This window comes from Silene latifolia, chromosome 7 (genome assembly GCF_048544455.1).
Source record: "Silene latifolia isolate original U9 population chromosome 7, ASM4854445v1, whole genome shotgun sequence".
Classification (NCBI taxonomy): Eukaryota; Viridiplantae; Streptophyta; class Magnoliopsida; order Caryophyllales; family Caryophyllaceae; genus Silene; species Silene latifolia.
In genome coordinates, this window is record NC_133532.1 from 24,309,049 (window position 1) to 24,333,734 (window position 24,686).

At 36.8% G+C, this 24,686-nt stretch overlaps 3 protein-coding genes across 3 annotated transcripts; 2 read left to right on the top strand and 1 right to left on the bottom strand.

Moving 5' to 3' along the window:
* The first annotated feature begins 959 nt into the window (after window positions 1-959).
* Window positions 960-3,928, top strand: LOC141591974 (large ribosomal subunit protein uL16-like). Its single transcript, XM_074412503.1, has 4 exons — window positions 960-1,050; window positions 2,057-2,558; window positions 3,115-3,196; window positions 3,686-3,928. The coding sequence occupies exons 1-4, from the start codon at window positions 1,041-1,043 to the stop codon at window positions 3,758-3,760; spliced, it is 669 nt and encodes a 222-aa protein (XP_074268604.1). The 5' UTR covers window positions 960-1,040; the 3' UTR covers window positions 3,761-3,928.
* Window positions 3,929-6,741: 2,813 nt separating this feature from the next.
* LOC141591973 (putative polygalacturonase) lies at window positions 6,742-14,671 on the top strand. Its single transcript, XM_074412502.1, has 7 exons — window positions 6,742-6,852; window positions 7,075-7,129; window positions 8,441-8,746; window positions 10,981-11,101; window positions 11,182-11,356; window positions 11,491-11,561; window positions 13,782-14,671. Exons 2-7 carry the CDS (start codon window positions 7,118-7,120, stop codon window positions 14,459-14,461), a joined length of 1,365 nt encoding a protein of 454 aa, XP_074268603.1. The 5' UTR covers window positions 6,742-6,852; window positions 7,075-7,117; the 3' UTR covers window positions 14,462-14,671.
* A 708-nt stretch (window positions 14,672-15,379) lies between these two features.
* LOC141591975 (uncharacterized) lies at window positions 15,380-21,314 on the bottom strand. Its single transcript, XM_074412504.1, has 11 exons — window positions 21,221-21,314; window positions 20,176-20,312; window positions 20,010-20,093; window positions 19,527-19,660; window positions 19,273-19,370; window positions 18,004-18,092; window positions 17,809-17,923; window positions 17,324-17,472; window positions 17,163-17,233; window positions 15,897-16,011; window positions 15,380-15,728 (listed from the first exon to the last, which is right to left on the bottom strand). Exons 2-11 carry the CDS (start codon window positions 20,305-20,307, stop codon window positions 15,561-15,563), a joined length of 1,155 nt encoding a protein of 384 aa, XP_074268605.1. The 5' UTR covers window positions 20,308-20,312; window positions 21,221-21,314; the 3' UTR covers window positions 15,380-15,560.
* Window positions 21,315-24,686: the final 3,372 nt, after the last annotated feature.

Here is a 24,686-nt window from a genome sequence, read left to right on the forward strand (position 1 = left end):
CGCGTCATCTGTATCTTACTATCTCTGTATTTGCAGACAAGTTTTTCAAAATTGCTACACTGTATCGGTCTCCACATCTCGCTCGGGCTACTGTCACCGCTATTATGTTCGTGCAACATCATCTTTTTCTGCCTATTCGCGAGTGCTCTTCCAGTTTATGCAGCAAACACAACTGGATCCCACCGCATCAATCACCTTCTGGGTGACCTCTCGAAAGCTACTTTCCGTTCTGGTCTCTCAACGGCCAGTCCCAATAGATGTACGCAATTCCTTAACTGGAATTCGTCGTTTACTTCGTCTACATAGAAATTGGTCAGTTAGCCTTGCTACTGGCTAACCTTCTACGCTTTTCCTGTTTGTATGTGTAATAGCACTATTTTCCTTTAATATATTGGTTTACAATTGTCGAAAAAAAAATATATAAGGAATTGTTTATAACTTTAACGATACTTTTTAATAGACTTTATACGAAAAAAAATTCCAATGTGGGCTGAGTCGAGCAAAAATTTGGGCCAAACATTTGGTCAAACTCTAACCCAAAATACTTTTGGTTTTTTTGGGCCGGCACATTGGTTATTTGGATCAAAAGGCACAATCCCTTCAAAAAAGTGGGTGGGCCAGAGTCAGGCCAATAGGCTTGACCTATTTGATCACCCCTGGTCTTCCTTAACAGTTAACACGTAGGTATTCGTGTTAACACTAAAACGGATCAAGTATTATCCAACTTGCGCTGTATAACAAATTTTTACTTTTCCATAGTTCTACTTTTCTTTTTCTTATTTATATTTGATCCGTTTTAAATTTAAAACGAATACAACCAGCTTAAATAAAAATCTCTACCGATTTAAAGTCGACCATATACATAAACGATGACTAATTCTCCTTGGGCCCCTAAAACATTTGCAACGCAAGCACAAACGTAAGTTGGCCCAAAAAGATGTCACCCAACTAAGTCCTATAAATCCTCACGCATCCTCACTTTCATTTAGAAATAGGGTTTCAATAAGCCGAATTTAGGGTTTCTGTCGCAGCAATTAGCCATGGGAAGAAGTAAGCTCATCTTCTATCTTTCTTCACAATTCTCTCCTGTTTTTTTCATCGTCTTAATTTTCCTCATATAATTGTTCTAATTAGTTCAATTTCGTTCACCATGTTTAACTTTTTTCAAGATCCAATTTTTTTCACTGATTTCTACTTGATTGAATGAAAAGATCGCAATTTTGTGCTGTAATTTGGTGTGTGTTTTGTTTTGTTGTTGTTTTATGTTGATTTGATTTTTGTTTGGTTGAATTTATGTGGTACTTTTTCTCCGTTCAAACCATTTGTTTACATTTTATGTTCTTAGTGATTGTATTTTATAAAAGGTAAACAAATTATTGAGACGGACCGTGGATATTATCGGATTCATTGTGGTAGAATGAGAAATGATGACTGAAAATTATTGTTTTTTTTTTTTTGTATCATATGAAAGGTATTGAATTTGTATGAATTTCGTATACATTGAATTTTCTGTGTTGAAATAGAGGTTTAGAGCTCATATTTAGTAGTTAGATTAAATCAAAATTACCCAACTAAACCTAATTTGTAAGAATTTTAATCACAAATATTAGAATAACCTCATTTTGCAGTGTGAGACGGTTATTTTATTGGTTATTATCAATAATTGAGTGTCCTTTTATATAAAAAAATGATTTTACCCAAAAATTCTTAAGCTTTTACTGGCTGCTGGTTTTTATTGTCGAATTTATCTCCTGGGTTTCCTGCAAAGTGTGAATAGACTGTATGCTTGTAAGCTTGCTTTGGGTATTTTGCTGAAAAAACTAAATTCAACCCAAATTTACTGTTTCGACTTTGGCTAAACCTGTCCTCTTTGATAAATGATTACATGAAATTGTTGATTTTAATCAATCAAGCATTAAAAATTTAGGGAAATAATATCGAAGTTCGATATAAGGCTTCCCTCTATTCAAATGGCTACAATGATTTTTGAATTGAGGGATTAAAATTTTGTGGGTATAATGGAGTTTATGGAGTTTAATTGAGTTTATTCATGTAGGACCTGCCAGGTGTTACCGCCAAATCAAGAACAAGCCATACCCAAAATCGAGGTTTTGCCGTGGTGTGCCAGACCCAAAGATCAGGATTTATGATGTTGGAATGAAGAAGAAGGGTGTTGAAGAATTCCCATTCTGCGTGCATCTTGTCAGTTGGGAGAAGGAGAATGTCTCAAGTGAAGCATTGGAAGCTGCACGTATTGCTTGCAATAAGTACATGACTAAGTTTGCTGGGAAGGATGCCTTCCATCTTAGGGTTAGGGTTCACCCCTTCCATGTGCTTCGTATCAACAAGATGCTTTCATGTGCTGGTGCTGATAGGCTCCAGACTGGTATGAGGGGTGCTTTTGGCAAGCCTCTTGGTACTTGTGCTCGAGTTGCTATTGGTCAGGTTCTCCTTTCTGTCCGTTGCAAGGATAACAACAGCCATAATGCCCAGGAGGCTCTTCGCCGTGCTAAGTTCAAGTTCCCTGGTCGCCAAAAGATCATTGTTTCCAGGAAGTGGTATGTCTACTTTTACTTGTTTTGTGTACTGTTGTTGGCTTGTTGCTTTGAAGTTATGATTGCAAATTACTAGTAGTTGGCAGTGAGTCTGATACGAGATAGCGGTACATGTTTTAATCCAAATTTTTATGCATCTCTCTTCCAAGTACATAGAGTTGGTATAAGAACGTGTATGAGATGACTTTGTCGTGCACCCAAGCACTTTTATAATAGGGTTTATGTTTTGGTTATATGCATGCAATCGTCACACACTACACAGTTCACAACAGTTTCAGTTTAGGTTCAGTGTATTAGTTTCCCATGCAATACGGTTTCGTAGGAGTAGCGAACAGCTGTTGTACCCGTCATATTTGTTCTCATGATATGGAAAACACTTTCTCTATGCTAGCTAGTCCATATATATCATCAAAATTCAGCTTTTTTTTTTTTTATCACAGTAAGTTCCATTGTGTTTCCATGTCTGATGGAGCTGAAGATGTTTTGTTGTTTTAGTTGTCGTATTTCACGACTAAATGAAAATGGCTAGTAGATTCATACCAACTTTGGACTTTCGCAGGGGTTTTACCAAGTACAATCGGGCTGATTATGTGAGATACAAGAAGGAAGGCAGGATTGTTCTTGATGGTGTCAATGCAAAGGTTTGTGAAATCTCCTCCGTGTTATATATTATTGTTTGCTTCTGCCTTGAAACTTTTGAAATGGCTTCATGTTTACTACTTTACTGCATATTTCACCTCATTAGAGACATAGAATAGTTAGGATCAAGTTGATGTTTTGGAGTCATGGTATCATAGCATTAAACCTCGGTCACAATTCCAGTCATTAAGATGATCTTCAATCCTGTTCAAAATGTTCAAGATTTGTTTGTGCAGCGTTTATTTTATACCCTCTTCATTAATATTGAAGAGAGCATTTATCTTTCTCAAGTTCAGAACGAAACATTCTCTAGAATGTGTTGGTAAATGTGAGCGACTAATATGTGTTGGATTGATTACATACGATTTGTTTTGTTCTTATGCGCACATAAGGCTTTTATATGCGCATATGTATCATAATTGCCTCCATTTTGTTGAGCACATTCTTTATGATTATTTATGTATTGTTAATTTGTATCGTGCTCTTTGCAGTTACTTGGATGCCATGGACCTCTATCAAACCGCAAGCCAGGACAAGCTTTTATAAACGCTAGCGTGAATGCATAAGAGAGACCCTATATATGAGCTATTTGAACCATTGGAGTGTTATGTTGAAGTTCTGTAGTTTGTTTATCTACATTTTCTCGTTTTGTCCTGGAAGTATCTCTGAACTTTCATGTGTTTCTCCAACAATATTTTTAAATAGAAGACTTCGTATCTATTCTAGTTCTCAAATCTGTTATTTTGATGTAGTTTGACCTATAATGTTCTAAATTAGTATGATCAAGCCTCTTGCTTCAGATATCTCAATCCATGCAAATTGAGGTGTTTGTGGTGGAGCGTTATGTTTTGACTAGTTATAGTGAAGTCAATCAATTCGATGAAACTATCATGAACCTGAAGAACAATTTCTTCAAAGCGAATGGCAATTTTTATTACTGGAGACGTGAACGGCGACTTGAATCAAACCCAAAAGAGCTGTGGATGGATGTGTGGTAATTTGATCAATATTAGATAATCACTATTAACTACAGGTAGTATCTAGTGACTAGAGAGGAATTGTGGATGAATTTACTGAGTTTTTTTTTGTACTAAGACCATCCCCAAGCAGTGGTCGCGCTAATTAGGTCGCGACCCGATTTTACTCTTAATCCCACCCTATTAACCTTGACCCATTTTCACCTCCCAAGCAGAAGGTCGCGACCTAGGTCATCAACCCAATCATTTTTCACCTTCCAACCCTTTTTGTTTTGTTTACGACCAATGATAATTTGACACCTATTGGGTCACCAATTGACCTAATAAGGTCAAGAGCAACCAAAGAGGTCACAAATTGACCTTATAAGGTCAAGAGCAACCAAAAGGTCACGTTAATCTCATGCTTAATTGTTGGTTAAAGCGACCCAACAAGGTCGCGACCTCCCTCGTGACCTTGCTTGGGGATGGTCTAAGGGCTTGCTTGGATTGGGGGTAAAAGGGGGAATGGATATGGGGGTGATATGTAAGGTGCGTTTTTCAATTTTCGTATAATTATTCACTCTATTACTCTCATGAAGGGGTAATACATTTACCCATATCATTAATTCTATATGCAAAACTTATTTTCAAGGAACTTATTATCTAAATAATTAATTTTTCCAGTAATTATCACTCAATTAAGCCCTAAGAGAACTCAATGTGAAGAAAGATTCAAAATAATTTATTATGGAAGATTAAAATGTCAATTGTTTTTACAAAATTTAATTATTTAGCGAAAATGGTACTATTCCGTATATTAAAAGGAACAAAATCAACCCTATTCATTTTTTATTTTATGACTTGTGTTTAAATCTTGTGAGGTAAAGATTTATTGAAAACTCTTCCTTCACTTATTTACCCTTCCTCCCTTCTCTTTCCTCTATCCAAACAAGACTTAAAGAATATTATAAATCTGTTATACTCCCTCCTATTCAAGATAAACCTCTCTATTACCATTTCCGTCTATTCACAATAACTTCCTTATTTCCTTTTTTGATAAGTGTTTATGTGGTCTAAATTTAATCGTATGGTGGGGTAGTGTATTTGTGTGGTTCAAATTTATTTATATGGTGGGGTAGTGTGTTTTCTTAATTTTTGTGTCAAAATGAAATGGGAGGTTTATTGTAAATAGGAGGAAGTATCATGTATTTTTCATTTATTTACGTGTTACTTACCCGTCCGCCACTGAAAACACGACTTCCCATCCGACTTGCACACTTATCTTTTAAGACAAAGATCAAGAAGGATGGAGATAAATTATAGCTAGGAATAATAACCTTTGTAATTTGGATCATAAGCGGATTAAATTATGTAGATGATCATTTTTAAGATATAAAAAGTACAATTATAATTCATTCAATGAATGAATTAAGTGGATTAAGACGCAGAATCTAGAATTAACGGTTGAAACCACAAAATTATCTCATGCGGTGATTCTCGACAACTGTATTTGAAAATTACTCCAACTATTTTTTCCTTGAAGAAAAGATTAATTCATTAATAAATCGTCAAACGACACTTACAACACAAATTCTCATTTGTGACGGCGATATCCGTCACAAACTTGTGACGGATACCGTTTCCTTTCACAAAATGTCCATTAAGAGATGAGTGGGAAGCACATGGGGGGTGCCCCACCTTATCCCCTCTCCTTTTTATGAGAGGTCACAAGCTTGTGACGGAATTAGCCCGTCACAAACAAGACTAGCTGCACTTACAAATATAGGTATAATCGAAAATAAATCTAAAAGACCATTTTTCATTTCATCTAAACACTAGTAACATCTCTTTTACGGGGTATGTACATACCGCTTGGTCATCTGTTGTCCTATTTTATTTTGAGGTGTCTTAGTCAATGGTTGTCCTTTACTTTTTATTTTAGAAATGTATTTGATGAACAATTTGATTATTCACTCTCAATTTGGTTCACTTGTTATTTACTAATTGGTCCCTTCCTCCTTCCTTGATCTTTCTCTTGAAATCAAAAAAACAATAATTGATTGAGACGTAGGGAGTAGTACCGTGCAATCCCTGTTTTATTCCGAACACTAATTTAAGGTAAAATCGCCTTATAGTAGCGTCTTGTTTGTGACGGACATTATCCGTCACACAAGCTTGTGACGGATAATGCTCCTTTCACAATAAGGCAAGTGGGAAGGGAAGTGGAGGGAAATGGAGCACCCCATGAATAGTGCCATTTACATATTGTGAGAGGGGTCGTCTTCAGCTTGTGACGGATAGTGCCCGTCTTCAATGAGAATTTGTGCTTGTATTAGAAACCCATGACGGTAAAAAACATCCCTTTATAGTTTCACAAATTCTCATTATAGACGGACACTATCCGTCTATACGTATAGACGGATACCATTTTCCCTCACAAAATATTCATTTGCCATAAAGTGGGAAGACGCAAAAGTCCCACCTTGTCCCCCTACCCATTTTATTAGTATGTGCCGTCATTCTGTCCCCACCCGTCTATACCAAGACCTATTGTTATAGTTTATACCTGCCTCATTATTTCTGTGTTCACTCTTTGATAGGGAATTCCCTGTATGCGCACCACTCTACATTTATTTTTCTCCAGGAAATCTATTTTCTTATTTGGGAATTGAATCTCAATGGATTTGAAGGAATTATACATGGTAAAATCTGCTGGATTTCCCTTATTTTTTTTCCCATGTTTGGTTAATGTGATTCTGAATGTATTTCATTCGTAATTTGGTTGCATGAATTATGGAATTTCTGAGTTTTCTATTTTTATTTCTATTGTTTTCCATTTTTGTTCTTTCTTATCATAGTAAACCCAGGTGATTTTATATACACTGTCATCTCACATTCCATTTTTTTGGCATTTTTGTTTATAGTTGATATTTCTGGATTGTGGGTTCTTTGGAGCACATCAGCATCATGAAGAATTTAGTAAGTTCTCTGCAAATTAATTTACATTTTATTTCATTATGTTGCTCTCTTTTAAATTTTGTCTGTGTGATATACTGATATGGGTTGTGTTTTAATTTATTTATGGAAAATGAGATGACGCTACTGTTTGTATCGAGTAGGGTCCATTAGAATTGGACCCTAAGGGATGTGGGTGGTGATTTTGGTGGCGCTCTATTGTTGTCCTTTGATTATAAATTTAGAAAAACCCATTTATAATAGCACATTGAGGATGATGATCTCTTGTGAATGTTGTCTTTCATTTTGTAACTTGAACTTCTAGTTTAATAAAAGTCAGGTACACTGTCCTGATGTAAGAAAATCTTGCATCTTTACAACTGGTAAAAAAAGTGCTTTTTTGGAGGGAATTTTGATGATATGTTGGAAATCTTGGATTTTTTCGTGTTCAGTTTCATATTTGATTGAAATGTTGTTAGTAAACTGTATACATTTATCTACTGTCAAATTCTGTAAAGAAAAAGGAGCCGACTCTTCGGACTTTTTTGAGGTGTGGCTATGCATATTGCAGTATCTGTGGCTATGTATGAGTTGGTATTCGTCTTTGCGAATCACGAGAGAAATTTTAAAAAAATGATGGAAGTTCTAAAGAACAGGATGGGGTATGTTTGTTGGGATAACAAATTTTAGTCTATCTCTGTAAACAGTTGCCAGCCTATGTTGGTGTGAGGGAAATTTGGTTGTATTTTCATGCTCTATACTTCCATATACCATGGCTATAAGGAGGAAAGGAATAACCTTTAAAGATTAAATACCATTTTTCTATTAATGTTGACTAGCAAGTAGCAATAGTCCCCCTTGTAACAGTTAGCTAATACTCCCTCGGTCCCAATCATTTGTTTGCCTTTGATTAAAATACCATTCACAAAGAATAAAAAAGGCAAACAAATGATTGGGACAAAGGGAGTACACAACTATTATGACTTGATAAGTAGTCATCTTTCTTACTGTTCTTGAATTTTTTTAAATTTTTTTTTTGATGAATTAGATCTTTGCCTGAATTCAATTGGAAATAATATGTAGGTAGTATGTCATAGATTACCACTATTAACATTACACCACAACACCAGTGCCCAAGGGCACCTGAAAATGTTGGGATAGGGGGTCTCGTGCATGCAAGTATGCAACCTTACCCATGTTAACCACACATTGAGACCGTTTCCGGATGACATGATAAAATTTGCATAAAATGACTAATGTAGTCAGCTATTTTGTTATACTTCATGACAACTTCATGTATATTCTTAAATTCACACCATCCTGAATTGTTTTCAGGTGTTATTACTGCTATTTTTGACATTATGTTACTGTCAAGAAGAAAATGATCGTCACTGTGAGAAGAGCAAACCTGTAATTCCCAGGTTACACACTGTGGCCATCACAGAGTTTGGAGCTGTTGGAGATGGGAAGACACTGAACACACTTGCTTTTCAAAATGCGATTTTCTATCTACAATCTTTTTGTGACAAGGGTGGAGCCCAGCTTTATGTGCCGCCTGGTAGATGGCTTACAGGGAGCCTCAATCTTACTAGTTACATGACACTTTATCTTGACAGAGATGCTGTCATTTTGGGATCTCAGGTCTTACTTTTAACTTTACTGTGCTATTGCTCTAAAAAGAAAATTGGCATGGTACATCTAGATATCCTTCCATATAGAAGATATTGGTTTACTGCTACTATCTTTTTTTATTCTAGAGGCAAATACTCCATTATCAGCGACTTCTCATTCCAAGACCTTATTGAAAATGCCTTTTGCAGTTTTTTTTCTTGCTGTAATCTGAACATCCATATTCATTACCGATTAAAAGCAGATTGAATTCGTTTGAAAGTAACAGGTAGAAAGCTAGGAGCAGTTAGGAACATTTCAACTGGATTTTTAAGGGAATGCATTTTTAGTTCTTGCGTGGTGCTAGAGTTATAGAACGTAGCTCAGTTAAGTTCCAATGAATCAAGCTACTTGATAACAGACTGATATTTGATAAGCTCACTGTTCAAATTAGTAGTTTTATTATTCTATGAGAGGGATATTTGGAAAATATATTTTCCTTTTCCAGTTATTTGTGATGTGTAGGTTACAAAAAGTTAACTGCACTCTTGTAAAACATTACGAGTATTTGCTTTTCTTGAGCTTTCTTTATCAAGAATGTAAATGCCACTTGTTAGTATCTTGTTTAGAGATACGCTTATTAGCCAACTTAGAAACACTTGATTTTAGGAAAAGATTGTTAGTGTCGACGCAGCTTCAGTTTCCTTTGGTATACGCTCTAGTAGATATATCTCGACACGTGCATGGTGGTTTTAAAGATCATGCTTGTGTAGTCATCCTCTGTAGGCCATTGTTTTGATTCCGTATCATATACTCATGTGAATCAGATAATGTTGAGTATTGATCTCTGATATTCAGCCCATTGAATCTGTCGCTTTCATGGCCCAAAAACTATTTGAATACCGACCTATTTACTTTGTATCATTTGGAGCCTTGAAGGGAACTATTTTTTAGGTTCTTTGTAATCAGCCTCCCATGTGTTTTTGAACACATGGTTTAGGGGCTGCGTACACATCCTATATACCTTGTATCTTTACTATATGTGGAGAGTACACTGTAGGTATATTCTGAAGGCTGTTTGAAAGCCTCCCATGTGTTCCAAGCACATGGCAAGGTCGCGTACATCGGATCCCACTGATCCCGCTAGATAGAAGCCTTTGAGGCCCTAGGGCAGTGTAGAACTATCTACCCTCGTTAGAATTTAGATAGAGATTGTTGTCAGTCTAGAGAACTACTCCGATCCTCCACATTTTCTATTACTTAGAAAGTTTCTTGTTTATAGGTCATAACTCCTGAAGCTTGTATCCTCGTAGTGTGGATGGCTGTTTTAGCCCTAGTTTTCACACCTTGGATATGTCGAGAGCTTTTGTGAGTTATATCTTCCGACCAGTTGATGATGCTCATAGCAGCACGACATTCTTCCTGAAACATAAATAGGAGATATACCCTTGTCATTTTTATAACTCAGAGTCTCAGACACACAACTGTCATGCTGATAGACTTGATAGCTCCCTAGATGTGCATAATTTATTAAATTCTGAGTTGATATTTGTTATGCTGCAACTTATACTAGGGCTTCAGAAGGGAATTTATTGATATCAAATAGCTAGCTCCCTAGTATAAGTTGCAACCTAACAAATACTGACTTGATATTTGTTACGCCGCAACTTACACGGACGGGGAGGACGAACTTTTAGGAATTTATTGAAAGTTCTGGCATTTCATCCTTGAAATTTCCTAAATAGCTGCTTACTAGTTAGTCGGCGAGTTTGGGAGAAGATTCTTATTGGTGATCTCGTGTACAACACAAACTCTAGACTTCTCTATATTTCCCTTGTAATTCCATCATTTTCCTTATCTGCATATTGATTTATTTACGTGTAGATTTCTTAATAACTGATCTTCATGTTCTATGATGAACTGAGCTTGCGTTCATTCTTCATAATATTAAATATTGGTTTCGGACCTTTCGGTCACGGTTGGCGTATGGGCTAGTGGCCTTATCTTACTTAATATGGCCAATACTGCCTTAAAAAATGTGGTATAATCCAGCCCCGGTCTTCTTTAAAACCTATACAAAATAGTCGGTTTTTGGTCTCACGGGATCACGGCCTTGATTTATACCAAGCTTACGTACTTATTTTATCATCCGAATTATTGATTGTAGTTGTGGCCTTGTGGGTATACATTGTAGTATTTATTTTCTTTCCGTCTTGGTGGACGATGCAACTTTAGTGTTTTATACTTTTTACCTTTTTTCCTTGCAGGATTACGAACATTGGGAAGTAGTTCAACCATTACCATCTTACGGCCGAGGTATTGATTTACCAGGCTGGAGATATAGCAGCTTACTCACGGGGTATAATTTAACAGATGTTGTTATTACAGGTCAGACATAATGTTCAGTAAAGTAGATTCCTGATTAGCATCCAAGCTACCATTTAATGTTTTCGTTATTTTACGATTAGGTGATAATGGGATTATTGATGGCCAAGGCTCCTTTTGGTGGGAAGCATATAATAAGCATTACTTGAACGATAGCAGACCACACCTTTTGGAATTCGTTGACTCCAGCAATATTGTTATTGCAAATATAACCTTTCTAAATTCCCCAGCCTGGAGCATTCATCCTATATATTGCAGGTAGGTTCACTATAATCCAAGTTGTACTTCTAAGTGCCTTTATGTTGTTAGATTTATTCTACATTTTGATATGGATACTGTTATTGCAATGAATGAGGAGTTTGTTGAACGGTTTCTTTGTTGACATTATGCAGCGAAGTTCTAATAGAAAACATTACTGTGTCTACTCCACCGGAATCTCCTTACACAAGCGGCATAGTACCAGGTGAGTATATGTTTGAATGGGAAAAGTATTTATATCATATCTTTCCTTCTATAGTTTTGCCTAAGATTTAGTTGGTATAGTGATATTAATGACCTTGCTTGTGATTTCTAATTTTATTGCAATAACTGTGTTTTAACAGAAAAAATTCTGTACAATTTTCAAAAGGATGGGCTCCATTTGCCGAAGAAGACCATCTTTTAGTCTGTTATGTTGTGTATTGATGAAATCCTAACCCCATCTTTAGGACGGGTTTGGAAGAGACACAAGCATGTGATTTATTTTATATTGTCTGGAGTGAGCATAGCAACTTTCGAACCGGTAGTCCCAAAATAATTTTGGTTGTCTGGATTTAACCACCACTCCACATGGTATCATAAGATTCATTACTAAGACGTAAAAAGGTAGAAAAAAGAGGGGCGATATCAGACATAGGACTAGAGAGGGCAACAAAAGGAAACAAATGAGAGAACAAAAACAAAGTGAAATAAAAAAAGAATGAGATGCAGAAAAGGAAGGGGAAGGGGCAAAAGTAAAGACGTTGAAAAAGGAAAATGAAAGAAACACAGCGCAAAAACGCTCTCCTTAAAAACTGAAGCGTACAAATTCCATCGGTAATAATGTGTCAGTTAACTTTATGTTTACTCCGTTGATGCGAATCTCATGTTTCAAAAGTAAAAATGTAATGTATTGTTGATACTTACTTCTATTATTTAACCAAGTGCTGTGAGTGCAGTGGAGCGTGGGTCACCCTCAAAGCATGCAATGGCATGAATTGCGAGGTCCCGGGTTTGACTCCCTGCATGAGCAGTATGCGGTTATTGCACGGGGACCTTTGGGGTCTGTTAAAAGAGAGTGCCGGCTTACCGTGCTGTCGCGTATCTCTCGGGGTTTGGTCTCTCAAAGGTGTATCGCCCTAGGCTGCTAATGAGAGATGTTCCTCATTACAAAAAAAAAAAAAAAAAAAAATAGACTAACCAAGCTCAACCCTAAAAGATGGATAGCTAACACAGGTTTGTTCATTAGTGAATGCTCTAGTAATGCTGCTCGCCAAAATTATCCTTTCCATAAGGGCAAGAAAATGGACTATGTGGAGTAGAGAGAAAGAGTGATGAAGCTGTCAAAGCATATTGCATGTGTGCAGATTTTTCCTTCTGAAATGAGTAGTATTTTTGTGCAGACTTGTAGCTAATTGAGTAACCTTTTGACATTGACCCGATGGAGTGCGTCTATCCCTGTTAACCGACACCCTTCGTTAGATAAAAACTTGCTTTTCTTGCTGCACTCTTTCTTTTTGCCCTTCTCCTTTACTTGGGCCAATAATTGTAGTCTTCTTACTCCTGATCTTGATCATCTGTGAAATCAAACATGCTTGAATAGTTAACCCATGCTTTTTTTAATCGTATTATCTCTGTGATATTCTCGCCTTCTCGGGCTGGATGAGGGAATGGTGACGGAGAGGGCACAATGGAGGGCAATGATACATGTGGACTTTTAGTATTTGACGTTATTTGAGATATTTAATGTTTTTATTTAATTTTAAAAAAAAATTATTTCTTTTCGGATTTATTACACCTTTTTACCAACAACTTTCTCATATATTAATTCTTGGTTCACTTTTAAGATATTCCGAGATATTCCAGACCCTTAAGTTTTACTTTGGTTTTCAAAATCATTTTAATCTTTAATCTCGATTTAAATTCTAAATTTTTATAAAAGAAATCCGGACTTCGACTTTAAAACCTATAAGTTTACCTGGCTTTTGTATTATGGTTCACTCCCCTTTTGTTTTCCACTTTTACTTTCTATTTTTTTCGCATTGAGGTGTGCGTTCACCCATGGACAGTTCCAAAGGATGATTCATGTCAGCCGACCCCAAATCATTTTAGGATTAGCCAAAGACTTGATATTCGTTGGTTCTGGATTATGATGGAATGAAGCCATATGACTCACTAGACTTGGATGCGTGTCTTTTTATTGTGAAGCTGCCGTCTTTCAGCGCAACTTTCATTATCCACCTCTATGTGTTAATAGGGGTAAGATTACATACAACTGACCATCTTACCAGCCTACCCCTAATCTACCGATTTTGTGGGGGCCTTAGGCCCTGGGTTTTAGTCTTGTAGCTGAGTATGCATGTAATCTAATTGTAAGTCTGCTCTTGTCATCAATCTTGTTTTCTGTCATGCAACTTAAATGAATTCCCTCTTTTATGATATGCAGATTCTTCTGTAAGCATGTGCATCCGCTATTGCAATGTCAGCACAAGTTACGATGCCATTGTTCTTAAGAGTGGTTGGGACGAGTATGGTATTGCCTATGCTAAACCAACAATAAATATCCACCTGAACTCGTTACACCTACAATCTTCTATGGGATCAGGCGTTGCTTTTGGTAGTGAAATGTCCGGTGGAATAGCAACCGTTCTAGTGGAACAAATTCACTTGCACGACTCCCATATCGGCATTGAACTCAAAACTGCCAAAGGTAGAGGAGGTTTCCTGCAAGATATATCTATACTCGAAGCTGAAATGCGTAATGTGGCTGTGGCTTTCAAGGTAACCGGGGATTTCGGGATTCATCCTGATAGCGGGTATAATCCCAATGCCTTCCCTATCGTCCAAGACATCAAGTTTACCAATGTGATTGGCCAAAATATCACGATGGCAGGAGTGTTTGCTGGGATTCATGAAAGTCCATTTACATGGTTTATTTTGTCGAACATAACCTTTCAAATTCGTCCAATGGAACCCTCTGGCCGATCCTTTTGGGTTTGCAGTGACGTATTTGGTACCTCTGACCGTGTTCTGCCAGAACCATGCCCTGACCTCCAAGTAATGTCTCTGAATACTTCATCTTTCTCTATCTTCAACAACCCTGTCAAACAAGTCGCAGCTCTGTGATGAAATTTAGATCAGGCGATAGTTTGATACTCAAATCACTGTACACCTCTGTCCTATCATACTGTGGCTTAGAAGCCACATTTGTTGCATTGATTTTGTAGCCATGAACCGCAGGATTTCTTCATACTTGCTCGCAAAGAGGTGACCGTCTATATAGATTATATTTTAGTAACTACAACTGGTTGCATGAGTATAATTATTTTTACAATATGGTTTCACACTTGAAACGGCTTTCCAAGCGGAAGCAACACGGTAAAAGTTTTGGCTGATAAATACGCATGGTGTTGTCGAAACATGGTAAGGAGTGTAGTCCTGTACCATGAAAATATGAAAATGAAACATACCGTCTTGCATAGTGAACTAATGAAGACTGTATCCTGGTGAACTAATGAAGACTGTTCCGACTTCTAAGTTATGCGTGATAGAGTATAACTCTACTGAATCTGGTTTGCTTTCAAGTTGAACTTGATGCACCGAGTTTCGGTGATTTCGGCAACAGGTGTGCGGGATTTAGCATATACGTAGATATAATATGTGATCAAGATAATACTTTGGAAACATTAATTTCCATCTGGTGTTAGGATTCTAATATGTTCTATGCCTGGCATACAGTCATAAGCGCGTCAAATATTACTGATTAGAGCCATGATAGTTCGTTCTACTGTTATAGTCTCTGACCTCACAATTTTTAAGTGTCATTGAGACACTCGGGTAATATTGTTGACTTGTTTTGTGTTTATCATCACAGATTTCTATTTTGTTTTGTGTATCTAGTTCATACACCTTGATTTTCTTATAGGACAACATTGAGATTGAGCTTAGTCCAATTTTTCGATTTGTATATAATAAGAAAATTGTCTATATCCTTTCCGATTCATTTGTGCTTCAGATCAGAAGCTCAACCCGCCAAAAATCATATTTCTTCATCAATTCGAATTACCGAGGATTAGATGGGAACGAAATGTAAAGAAAATCTTTACATATTTAGAATTCACTTAAATACTCGTACGAAAAAACAATTAATCAAGAAAGTAAAACCGCTGAAAACACAAATGAAAAACAAAATCGAGCTCCGAAAATAGGCAAAGGAGATAATAAATCAAGGAAGACTGGTAGTTTGGGAGTTGAGTTGGACCCAAGCAAACTCCTGTTTATAAGAAACACTTGCATCACAAGAGTCTGCACAAGTATACACCACTATGGTAGCCCAGTCTAGGGAGTCCACGTCGTTCCTCACACCAAAGTAGTACAGTAGTTGCGGCAGTATCTGTCAGTGGGATTACGTTACATTTACGAATATATTGTACGAAACTATTGACTTAAATGAAGTGTTCAGTGTTGTAATGTTGTGCCAGAATGCCATATGCGACATGCAGCCTAAGTGAAGTGTCGAAGTAGGAACTATACAAAATATCGCTATAATAATATTACATACCTGAAACTCAAAATTCATTGCACCTTTACAGTAAGAGCACTTTGGGATATCAGCCCTCGATGGTCGACCATTCGATGTTGGCCACAGAGGTTGAGCTCCTTCATCCCTTGAATATCTGCTCCGAATGAGAAAGAGAAGCAATTGTTATAGCTCAACACTTGTTTGCTGTACAAGTATCAAATCCAGGTTCATGCAAATGTAGGGCAAGCTTGTACGAAAAAACAAAATTTAGACGTTTCTTCCTCCAAAAAAAAGAAAATTTTTGAGTTGGAAGGACTGTTGTGTCATTGAAATGAACAATGCAAAGTCGCCAAATTTGTTCAGACAATTTAGTTCAACATTTCTGTAAACAGGCTTTTATTTCTCTTTCTAGTTTCTCATAAAAAACTGAAATCCGAACAGAAAAAAATTACTCCATACATTAGCGAGCAATGTAATAGTCTGGAAGTTGCCTCTTCGATTACAGTGAATTGGTCAATTCAAATATGCAGTGTAGAGAGAGGATCAAATACTTTGCAGGCCATTATTTCTAGCTTGCACTACTGAATAAAAGTTCCTTTCGACAATCTAAGAATAATAATAGTCCAAGTAAGATACCGGTGGAGGCGTTCTTGATCAAAACAAGAAAAGAGTTAGAGTTACTGGCATGACTAGTAATTTTCCATACAATCTTTACTAAGGACAGATTAACAAGGTTTTGACACTGAGGTCAAGCCATTATGGTAGAAAACTTCACGCGTCATTTTTTTAGAGCGAGTCCATGGCAAAGGCATGGAGTGTGTATTTGGATTATCCGAGCCATATGTTCAACAATTCAGGAGTGCGAATACAGAAACCCATGAACTGAAATAGCTTTTGGTTAATTTTCAGATGGGAATGGAGGAAATTCAGATTCGTGTTCTTTTGTTGCTCATATTCTAGTGTAATTAGGCTAAAATTCACTATTCATTGGTTATGGATTATGGTGGAATAAAGCAAAATGACAGCAAGATGTCTGCACTCCTTTGCGGTGCAGTTAAGCTTTTAGCCTATAATAAAACTAGTTGAAAAAATACCGAATCAGTCTAGAAAGTTAGGTTGCCTGTCAATAAGATGAGAAGATTGACGAAGCCCATTAAAGTACCATAAACTAAAGAGGCTGTTACAGGCTTACAGCCATGGAACTGGAATAATCATTCAAGTGGCATCATTTACCATAGCGAAAGTCAAAACTGCATGAACTAAAACTAATAAAAGAACGCAACTCCACGAAAAAAAACATGTTACCTCAAGACTTGTTCAGGAGCCCTAGCAAGACGCTCCTGAAATATCGCCCAACTCTTTTTGTCGTCATCACCCTGTTTTAAAAACAGAATAAAACAAACTTGAAGCACAGACAGACAAACGTCACTTGGTAGTTTTGAAGTCTAAATAAGCAATAAACATACTCCAAAAATGTCCAACATCGACTTGGAGGTTTCGTCCATTTCTTGGGGTGCCACCACTAGATTATTTTGCTCATCGACGTCAGCACTGGGAAAATCGCTTTCAAACTCTTCTAGAATCTTATACTCAGGCCACAGAGTTATGCTTGCAGCTGTTGACGATCAATATGACGCTTATAAGAGATAATACAGTCAAATACACGCTATTGAAGACGAACCATCAGCAATGATTATTTTATTGGTATTAGTCCCTTTGTTTCTATTATACACGCCATTCTCACTTTTTGAGACAACCACTCAAATCTTTTAAGCCTTCTCAAAATAAACTAGTACATATCATGAAACGTATGCCCTTACAAAAGGACTTTCACCGCAAACCTAATGACTTATTTTTGAAAATTTACCTAGTATTTTTTTTGTTAGATTAAAAGCAAAAAACCGAAAATGTCATATATAAAAAGACAGAGATAGTATTATATAAATATGACCTTGGGGCATGTCATTTGAAGAGGAACCACCAGCAACGGTGTTTTTATCAGGTGACTGAACAGAAGCGTTTAGATGTTGACATTCGAGTCTATGGCCCTCACGCCAGTGCATCGCCTACAATAATAAAGCGGAGATATTAAAACACAGTTTTATCAAAATTTACCTAATACCACAAGAAATCACATTGCAAGTGCCTGGTGTTTCTCAGAGCAGTAACGAGTTATTTTGCAGCTACTGCAAATTTTATCTCCCTTCCATGTTCCACACCATGCACAAAGTGGGGCTGAGATATATCAAAAGCAAGCAACAATTAGTGGTTTTTATAAATGAACAAATAAAAAAGCACTCCGACTACAATAAACATAACTCTGACAAACACCTAGTAATCCACTTTTCTATTTAGACCTCCTCCATTAACATAGTTCGCTGAATTTCCTTAGAAATATCCAGGGCCGTCCCCGAGATTTCGGTGGCCCGGTTCAAAAATTTAATATGAGGCCCATATTATCCAAATTTTTGTTAAAGACTATCGACATTTACCCAAATTTTCATAGACTATACAATAAATATTTTTCATACCGTAGACACGAATATCTGTTTCATATGAATAAATGTCAAAAAACGTTTTTATTTTTGTTATGCATAAATTTTTAGAGATCAATGTTTTATTTATTATCGAGGTCATATAAAGATAGTGCATATGTAATGGGGGATTTTAGGGTAGTAGTCTCAAATTGCAAAATTAAACTGAAAATATTAGAATGAAGTTTATATACTAAAATAATTTGGAGTCACAAATTTTACCAAAGATACTGAGAAAGGAAAGAAATAGAATACAGTTAAAACCCCTCCCCAAGAATTATTGAAAAAATAAATGGTAATGAAATGTAAGAAAACTACGCAGAAAAAATATACATAAGTTAATGGAATGTGGGCCCAACGACTTTAAAAAAAAAAACAACAAATGCTCAAACTAGGAGTCGAACACACAATGCAATGGGAATTGACATAATAACCATTATGCCATGAATAGTATTCTGTTACTAATTGTATTAAAAACTATATGTTTCTAAACAAGCAAATGATTGGCGATTTGGCCCCCAAAATTTTGAGGCCTAGTGCCATTGCACATAGTGCGCCCAGGCTTAGACGGGCCTGGAAATATCCCATATTATCCTTAGTTTAAAAAAGAGTCTTTGAAGTGCTTAAGCGTAAGGGTCCCTGTGGCATGAGTTAAAAAGTCTTGGGGCGTCTTACACAATTTCCATCTTTTCTTCAAATACAATTTCCATGTATTTACTATAAAAGTTCACAGTCCTACATATTTTTCAGATAAGTATCCAATATCCACAGTCCTACACATTAAAAGCCAATTGTTCAACAACTATACTCAAGTTGTGTGTAATGTTCAACATATAAAGGTGAATTATCAAGAATACAAGGGTAATCAATGTACCATATACCTCCAGTCCCTAAAGGCATATCAGATCCGTCATATCTAGGTGGCTCGCATTTGTAAAAGGCATTAGTGAGGGGGAGTTGACAGCTGAAAACCTTTACACTGGAAACAGGAATAATGCTTAGTCAAATTACCCAAATACAAAATTTTAACGGTGAGGCTAAAGTCACGCAGTAGATTAGTTTTAAAGTTTAATAAATGAAAGGAAAAATGCAAATGAAACATAACACAAAAAAACTTGGGCAAATCAGAAAGTACCTTCTAGATGGGCTTTCCGGTCCACGCTTCCATTGTTCATGTTGATCCCTAAGAAGGCATGCCATAGATAGGCACATGAATACGAATAATGTTCGATGGAATGTGGATTCTTTCTCTGAGATGGGACCGTAAACCTGCACTTGTACAAACGCAGTCAGTGCATTCTGACTGCAGATTTGCAATCAAACAAAAACTACCACACAAATCCCCTACCAAATGGCAAAATTGATTATAAGCACACAACTGTGAAATTTGACTATAAACATTGTTTCAATGAATGGACCTTCTGTGTTGAATAAAAAGAGTCAATATGACTATAAGATTGTCTTAAACTTCTGTACTCCCTCTGGCCATCTCTAAACGTATTTAATATTTCCTTTCTCGCGTGTATGATAAATAACCGTGAAAATAGTGCCTTAGAACTTCAAAAAAGTGAGGACTAAACTCGTACATAAACACGATAGTTAAGGAAGAGATGTAGACCTGAAGTAAGAACTGAAGAGGTTCCCCACAGAGATCACAGCAACATGCTTTTCCAGTAGGAAGATTATCGGGATCCAACCAGGCCTGCAAGTGTGTTCATTCACAGTCTAAAAAAGGAGACCTATATGAATATCATGTAAAAACATATAGTTTGGGCTACACATACTGGAACACCCCCAGCCTTGCTAGGAAACACTTGGCGCACAAGTGCTCGGTTATTTTGAGGTATTTGAACCAACCCTAGAGTAACAAGAACTTCTTCTTGTTCTTCTTCATCATCAAAATCTTCAATGCGCATCTTGCCTTAAATACACATTACAAGGAATAATTAAAAAAACTCAACCTCAGATTAAACTTTCTGCACATACTTATAATTGATAAGAACCCAATGAATCAATGAAAAAGGAAGCAATTAGAATACGATTCATTTGCTTCAAAACTCTAAGCCTATGTGAATGGAAAATGAACCCAATTTGGGCGTCACCCTGTGGCGCCCTATCATTCAAACCCAAAAAACAAGAGATTTTCATTTTCTACCTTATACCCCCAAGTTTTTTTCGAATTCTAACATATCCTTCGGTTTTTGATTATTATCTGATATACCCTTAACTCAAAGGCTGGCTACGAAAATACCCAAAGTTATCATAATTCGGCTTTTTTAAGGGTTAAATTCTGTCAAATATGTTATTTATCGATGGGTAAATAATGATTATATTGATGGTTCCACATAATTTTGATGAATTACCAAATAAAATCACTTAAACATAACAATTAAAAGAGCGAAATTTGAACATTTTGGTTATTTGAAGAACTATCTATCTTGTACTATACTGTGATTTTCAAAGTAAATCTTAGAAATCGTAACAACACAGTGGTACATGGTAGGAAAACCCGGAAAAAGAAGCAGCAAAGTGTTGAAAGAACAATGCATATTATCAAACATATACAATTACAAGTCACAAATTAAGAGCAAAGATACACAATTTTCAATAAAGAAGTGCAATTGTGTCGTAAAACAAATGATAGTGTTACTTCGTCCCGATCATCTGTTTACCCGATTAAAATAGCTCTCACGAAGAATAAACAAATGATTGGAGCGAGGGAGTATAAATAATCTATGAAATTACAAAACAGTAAACAATTGAAACACAATAGCAAAACAAGAATCACAAATTAAGTACAAACATGGTTGATTGAAGAAAAGTTTAAACCTTTTGAAGCGGAAAATTTGGCAATTGAAGGTTTGTAGAGGGCAGCTGTGTATGACTATGGCTTCCTTTAATGGTGGGTTTATAGGGTTTAACTAAGATTCTCGACCGTTAATAAGTGGTTTTATAAGGTTTAATTTTTCCAAATAGGGCTTAGCAAAATTATACGATACGACTTTGTTATACGTAGATACGTTATACGAATTTAATTATACGGATTTTCGGATATCCGATACGAATTTACGGATATCCCATACGGTTCTTTAAAAACCGTATCGGATAAGGATCGGCAAAATATGTGTAAAGATAGTACGAGTCAAGATAACACATGTTAAGGAAATGAAAACCTAGACAAGTCAAAGGATAAAAAGAGAGCTTAGTCTCATCTTAAGTATAGACAAAAGGATCCAATGCTAAGCAAAAGTAGAGTCAGCTAGAATTGACAAATTGCTGACTTTGTCCACTGGTCTATAACTAGTGAGTACTATCTAGTGTACTTATAACAAGTTGTATGCTGCATATATATTGAACATTGTACTCATCTTTATTTAATACAATTAATGAAAATCTTACACAATATTTTGCTCAGTTCTTCCTATGTCCTCTACACCCTTTAAGGCAATTAAGCTCTTCATGGTATCAAAGCCTCAAGGATGAGGGGACTGATAACCATATGAACTGAGCATTTACTACCACTTAACCACTTCACATTTCCTTCTGCCTATTTATAGTGCAGATTATCAGTTGAACTCACTCACAACAAAACTTCTCTAAGTGTTCTTTTCTCTCTTCTCATGGAAAATCCATTCTCAAACACAGAAAACCTGTCCAAAACACCTTCCTTCATGGAACCAACTGACCCCCTCTACTTACATCCGGTAGAAAGCACACATCCCTTGGTAGTAGACACTAAACTATCAGGGATAGAAAATTATTTAGAGTGGAAAAGACAGATGGAAATTGCCATCTGTTCAAAGAGAAAGGTTGGATTCCTAACAGGAGTCGTCAAGAGACCAACTGATGATCCAATCAGAGCAGAAGCCTGGGATACCTGTAACAGTCTGCTCATTTCCTGGATTTTCCATAATGTGGAACCGCCCATCAAGAGATCTATTCTGTATGTGAGAACTGCAAAGGAGATATGGGAATATCTTCAGAGGCAGTTTTCTGTCAGTAATGGTGCAAGAAAGTTCAGACTGAACAAAGAACTTGAAGACCTTGCACAAGGAGAAAGGAGCATCTGTGAGTATTTCACAGACTTGAGAATCTTATGGCAGAATCTGGAGGTCATGACTGATTGGCCTCCAGTCACTCAAATGACTCCTGAAGTCAATGCTTGGCTTGATGCTCAGTTGAAAGAACAGGAGGAGAGAAAGCTCTTTCAATTTCTGAATGGGTTGCATCCATCATATATCACCATGAGAACAAATGTGCTAATGATGACTCCCTTGCCCACTGTGGAAGAGGCAGCAGCTCTTTTCCAGCACGAGGAGGCTCAGAGAAGAAACTACAGAGTCCCTGAGAAAATGGAGGTGGATAACTCTGCATTCTTTGCTGGTCAAAGGGGATCTGACACCAACTCTGCATTCTTTGCTGGTCAGAAGGGATCTGACACTACTCCCCCATGTCCTCTCTGTCCTAAAATGAGACACACAAGGGACACATGTTGGAAAGTAATAAGATATACAGCTGACCATCCTGTATCCAAGAGATTTCCTGAAAAATCTCAAGAGTATAAACTCAAAGGTGGATATCAGAAGTCAGGTGGGTATCAGGGGTCTGGATCCAAGGGATACAAAGGTGGATCTAACAAAGGAAAGCAATCCATCAACTATAAACAAGGAAAATTTACAGCAAACATAACTATGGGAGAAGGTGCTAGTGAAGGAAGCATAACTCTCACAACTCAGCAGTTTGAACAGCTAATGAGCAATCACAAAGGTAAGGGACCAAGTTTTTATCCAGAAACTGAGGATGAATTGGAGACAAACTTTGCAGGTATGGCTTATTTAAACTGTAGCTATGCTTCTAACTCTTCCCAAGAATGGATCATAGATTCTGGTGCTTCAGACCATATGGTGTCTGACTTAACCATTCTCAGAAATATAAAGGAGTTAAAGATCAAACTCAAAATAAACTTACCAAATGGAGAAACTTCCATTGTTTCTCACATTGGCACTCACACCTTCACTAATGGCCTAACCCTAAAAAATGTTTACTTTGTTCCTGCTTTTAAACATAACCTGCTATCAGTACACAAATTGACTCAGGATGAGCACTGCTATGTAATGTTTTATGAAAAACTGTGTGTGATACAGGACTGTCAAACCAAGACTACTAGGGGGCTTGGAAGAGAGAACAAGGGTGTGTACTACTTAATGAATAATGATGTTTCTAAACATCCTAAGATAGCTGGTAGTTTCACCAGGAATAGTTATCCTGGTGCTTGTAATGCAAATGTATCTGTCCTTTGGTTTAGTCAGAAAGAGGTCTCAGGTGGCACATTTTTCAAATCCTGTAGTGCACCTGATGATGATGATGTGTGTAATGTTCCTTCTAATTTCAATGATAAGAATTCTGACCTTTGGCACTTAAGACTAGGTCATGCCTCTGACAACAAACTCAAATATATTCCAAATGTTAAGACTTTGAACCAAAAAGGAATATGCATTCCCTGCTCAATGACAAAACTCACAAAATTGCCATTTCCCACCAGAACTGAAAAAGTCAAAGATTTATTTGATTTGGTCCACATAGATATCTGGGGTCCCTATAGAAAGGAAACAAGAAATGGCCACAAATATTTCCTAACCGTGGTAGATGACCACAGCAGGGCAACCTGGGTATACTTAATGAAACACAAGTCTGAGGTTGCCCAATTACTTGTCCAATTTTACCACTTCGCTGCAAATCAATTTGGGAAGACAATCAAAACTTTCAGGTCAGACAATGGACTGGAATTTACAGAAGGTGACAATAAGCAGTTTCTCTTGTCCAAGGGAATCTGGCAACAAACCAGCTGTGTTGATAGACCACAACAGAATGGAGTGGTTGTGAGAAAACACAGACATTTGCTTGAGATAAGCAGAGCAATTAGGTTTAGTTCTGGATTACCTCTCTCCTTTTGGGGTGATTGTGTTCTTACTGCAGCATTTATAATAAACAGATTATCTACTCCTCTTCTGAAGAATAGGACTCCCTATGAGGTTCTGTTCCATAAGACACCCAACTATGACATAATGAGGGTGTTCGGATGCGTTGCTATGGCTTACAACCCAAGCAGGGACAAAGATAAATTCATGCCAAGAGGGGTTCCTTGTATCTTTATAGGGTATCCCTTATCTCAAAAAGGCTACAAAGTATATAATATAGCCAAGAAGACTGTTTTTGTATCAAGGGATATCAAATTCTTTGAAGGAGTGTTCCCTTGCAGGATTAAGAATTTTGCCCAGTTCATTCCTACTCTTTA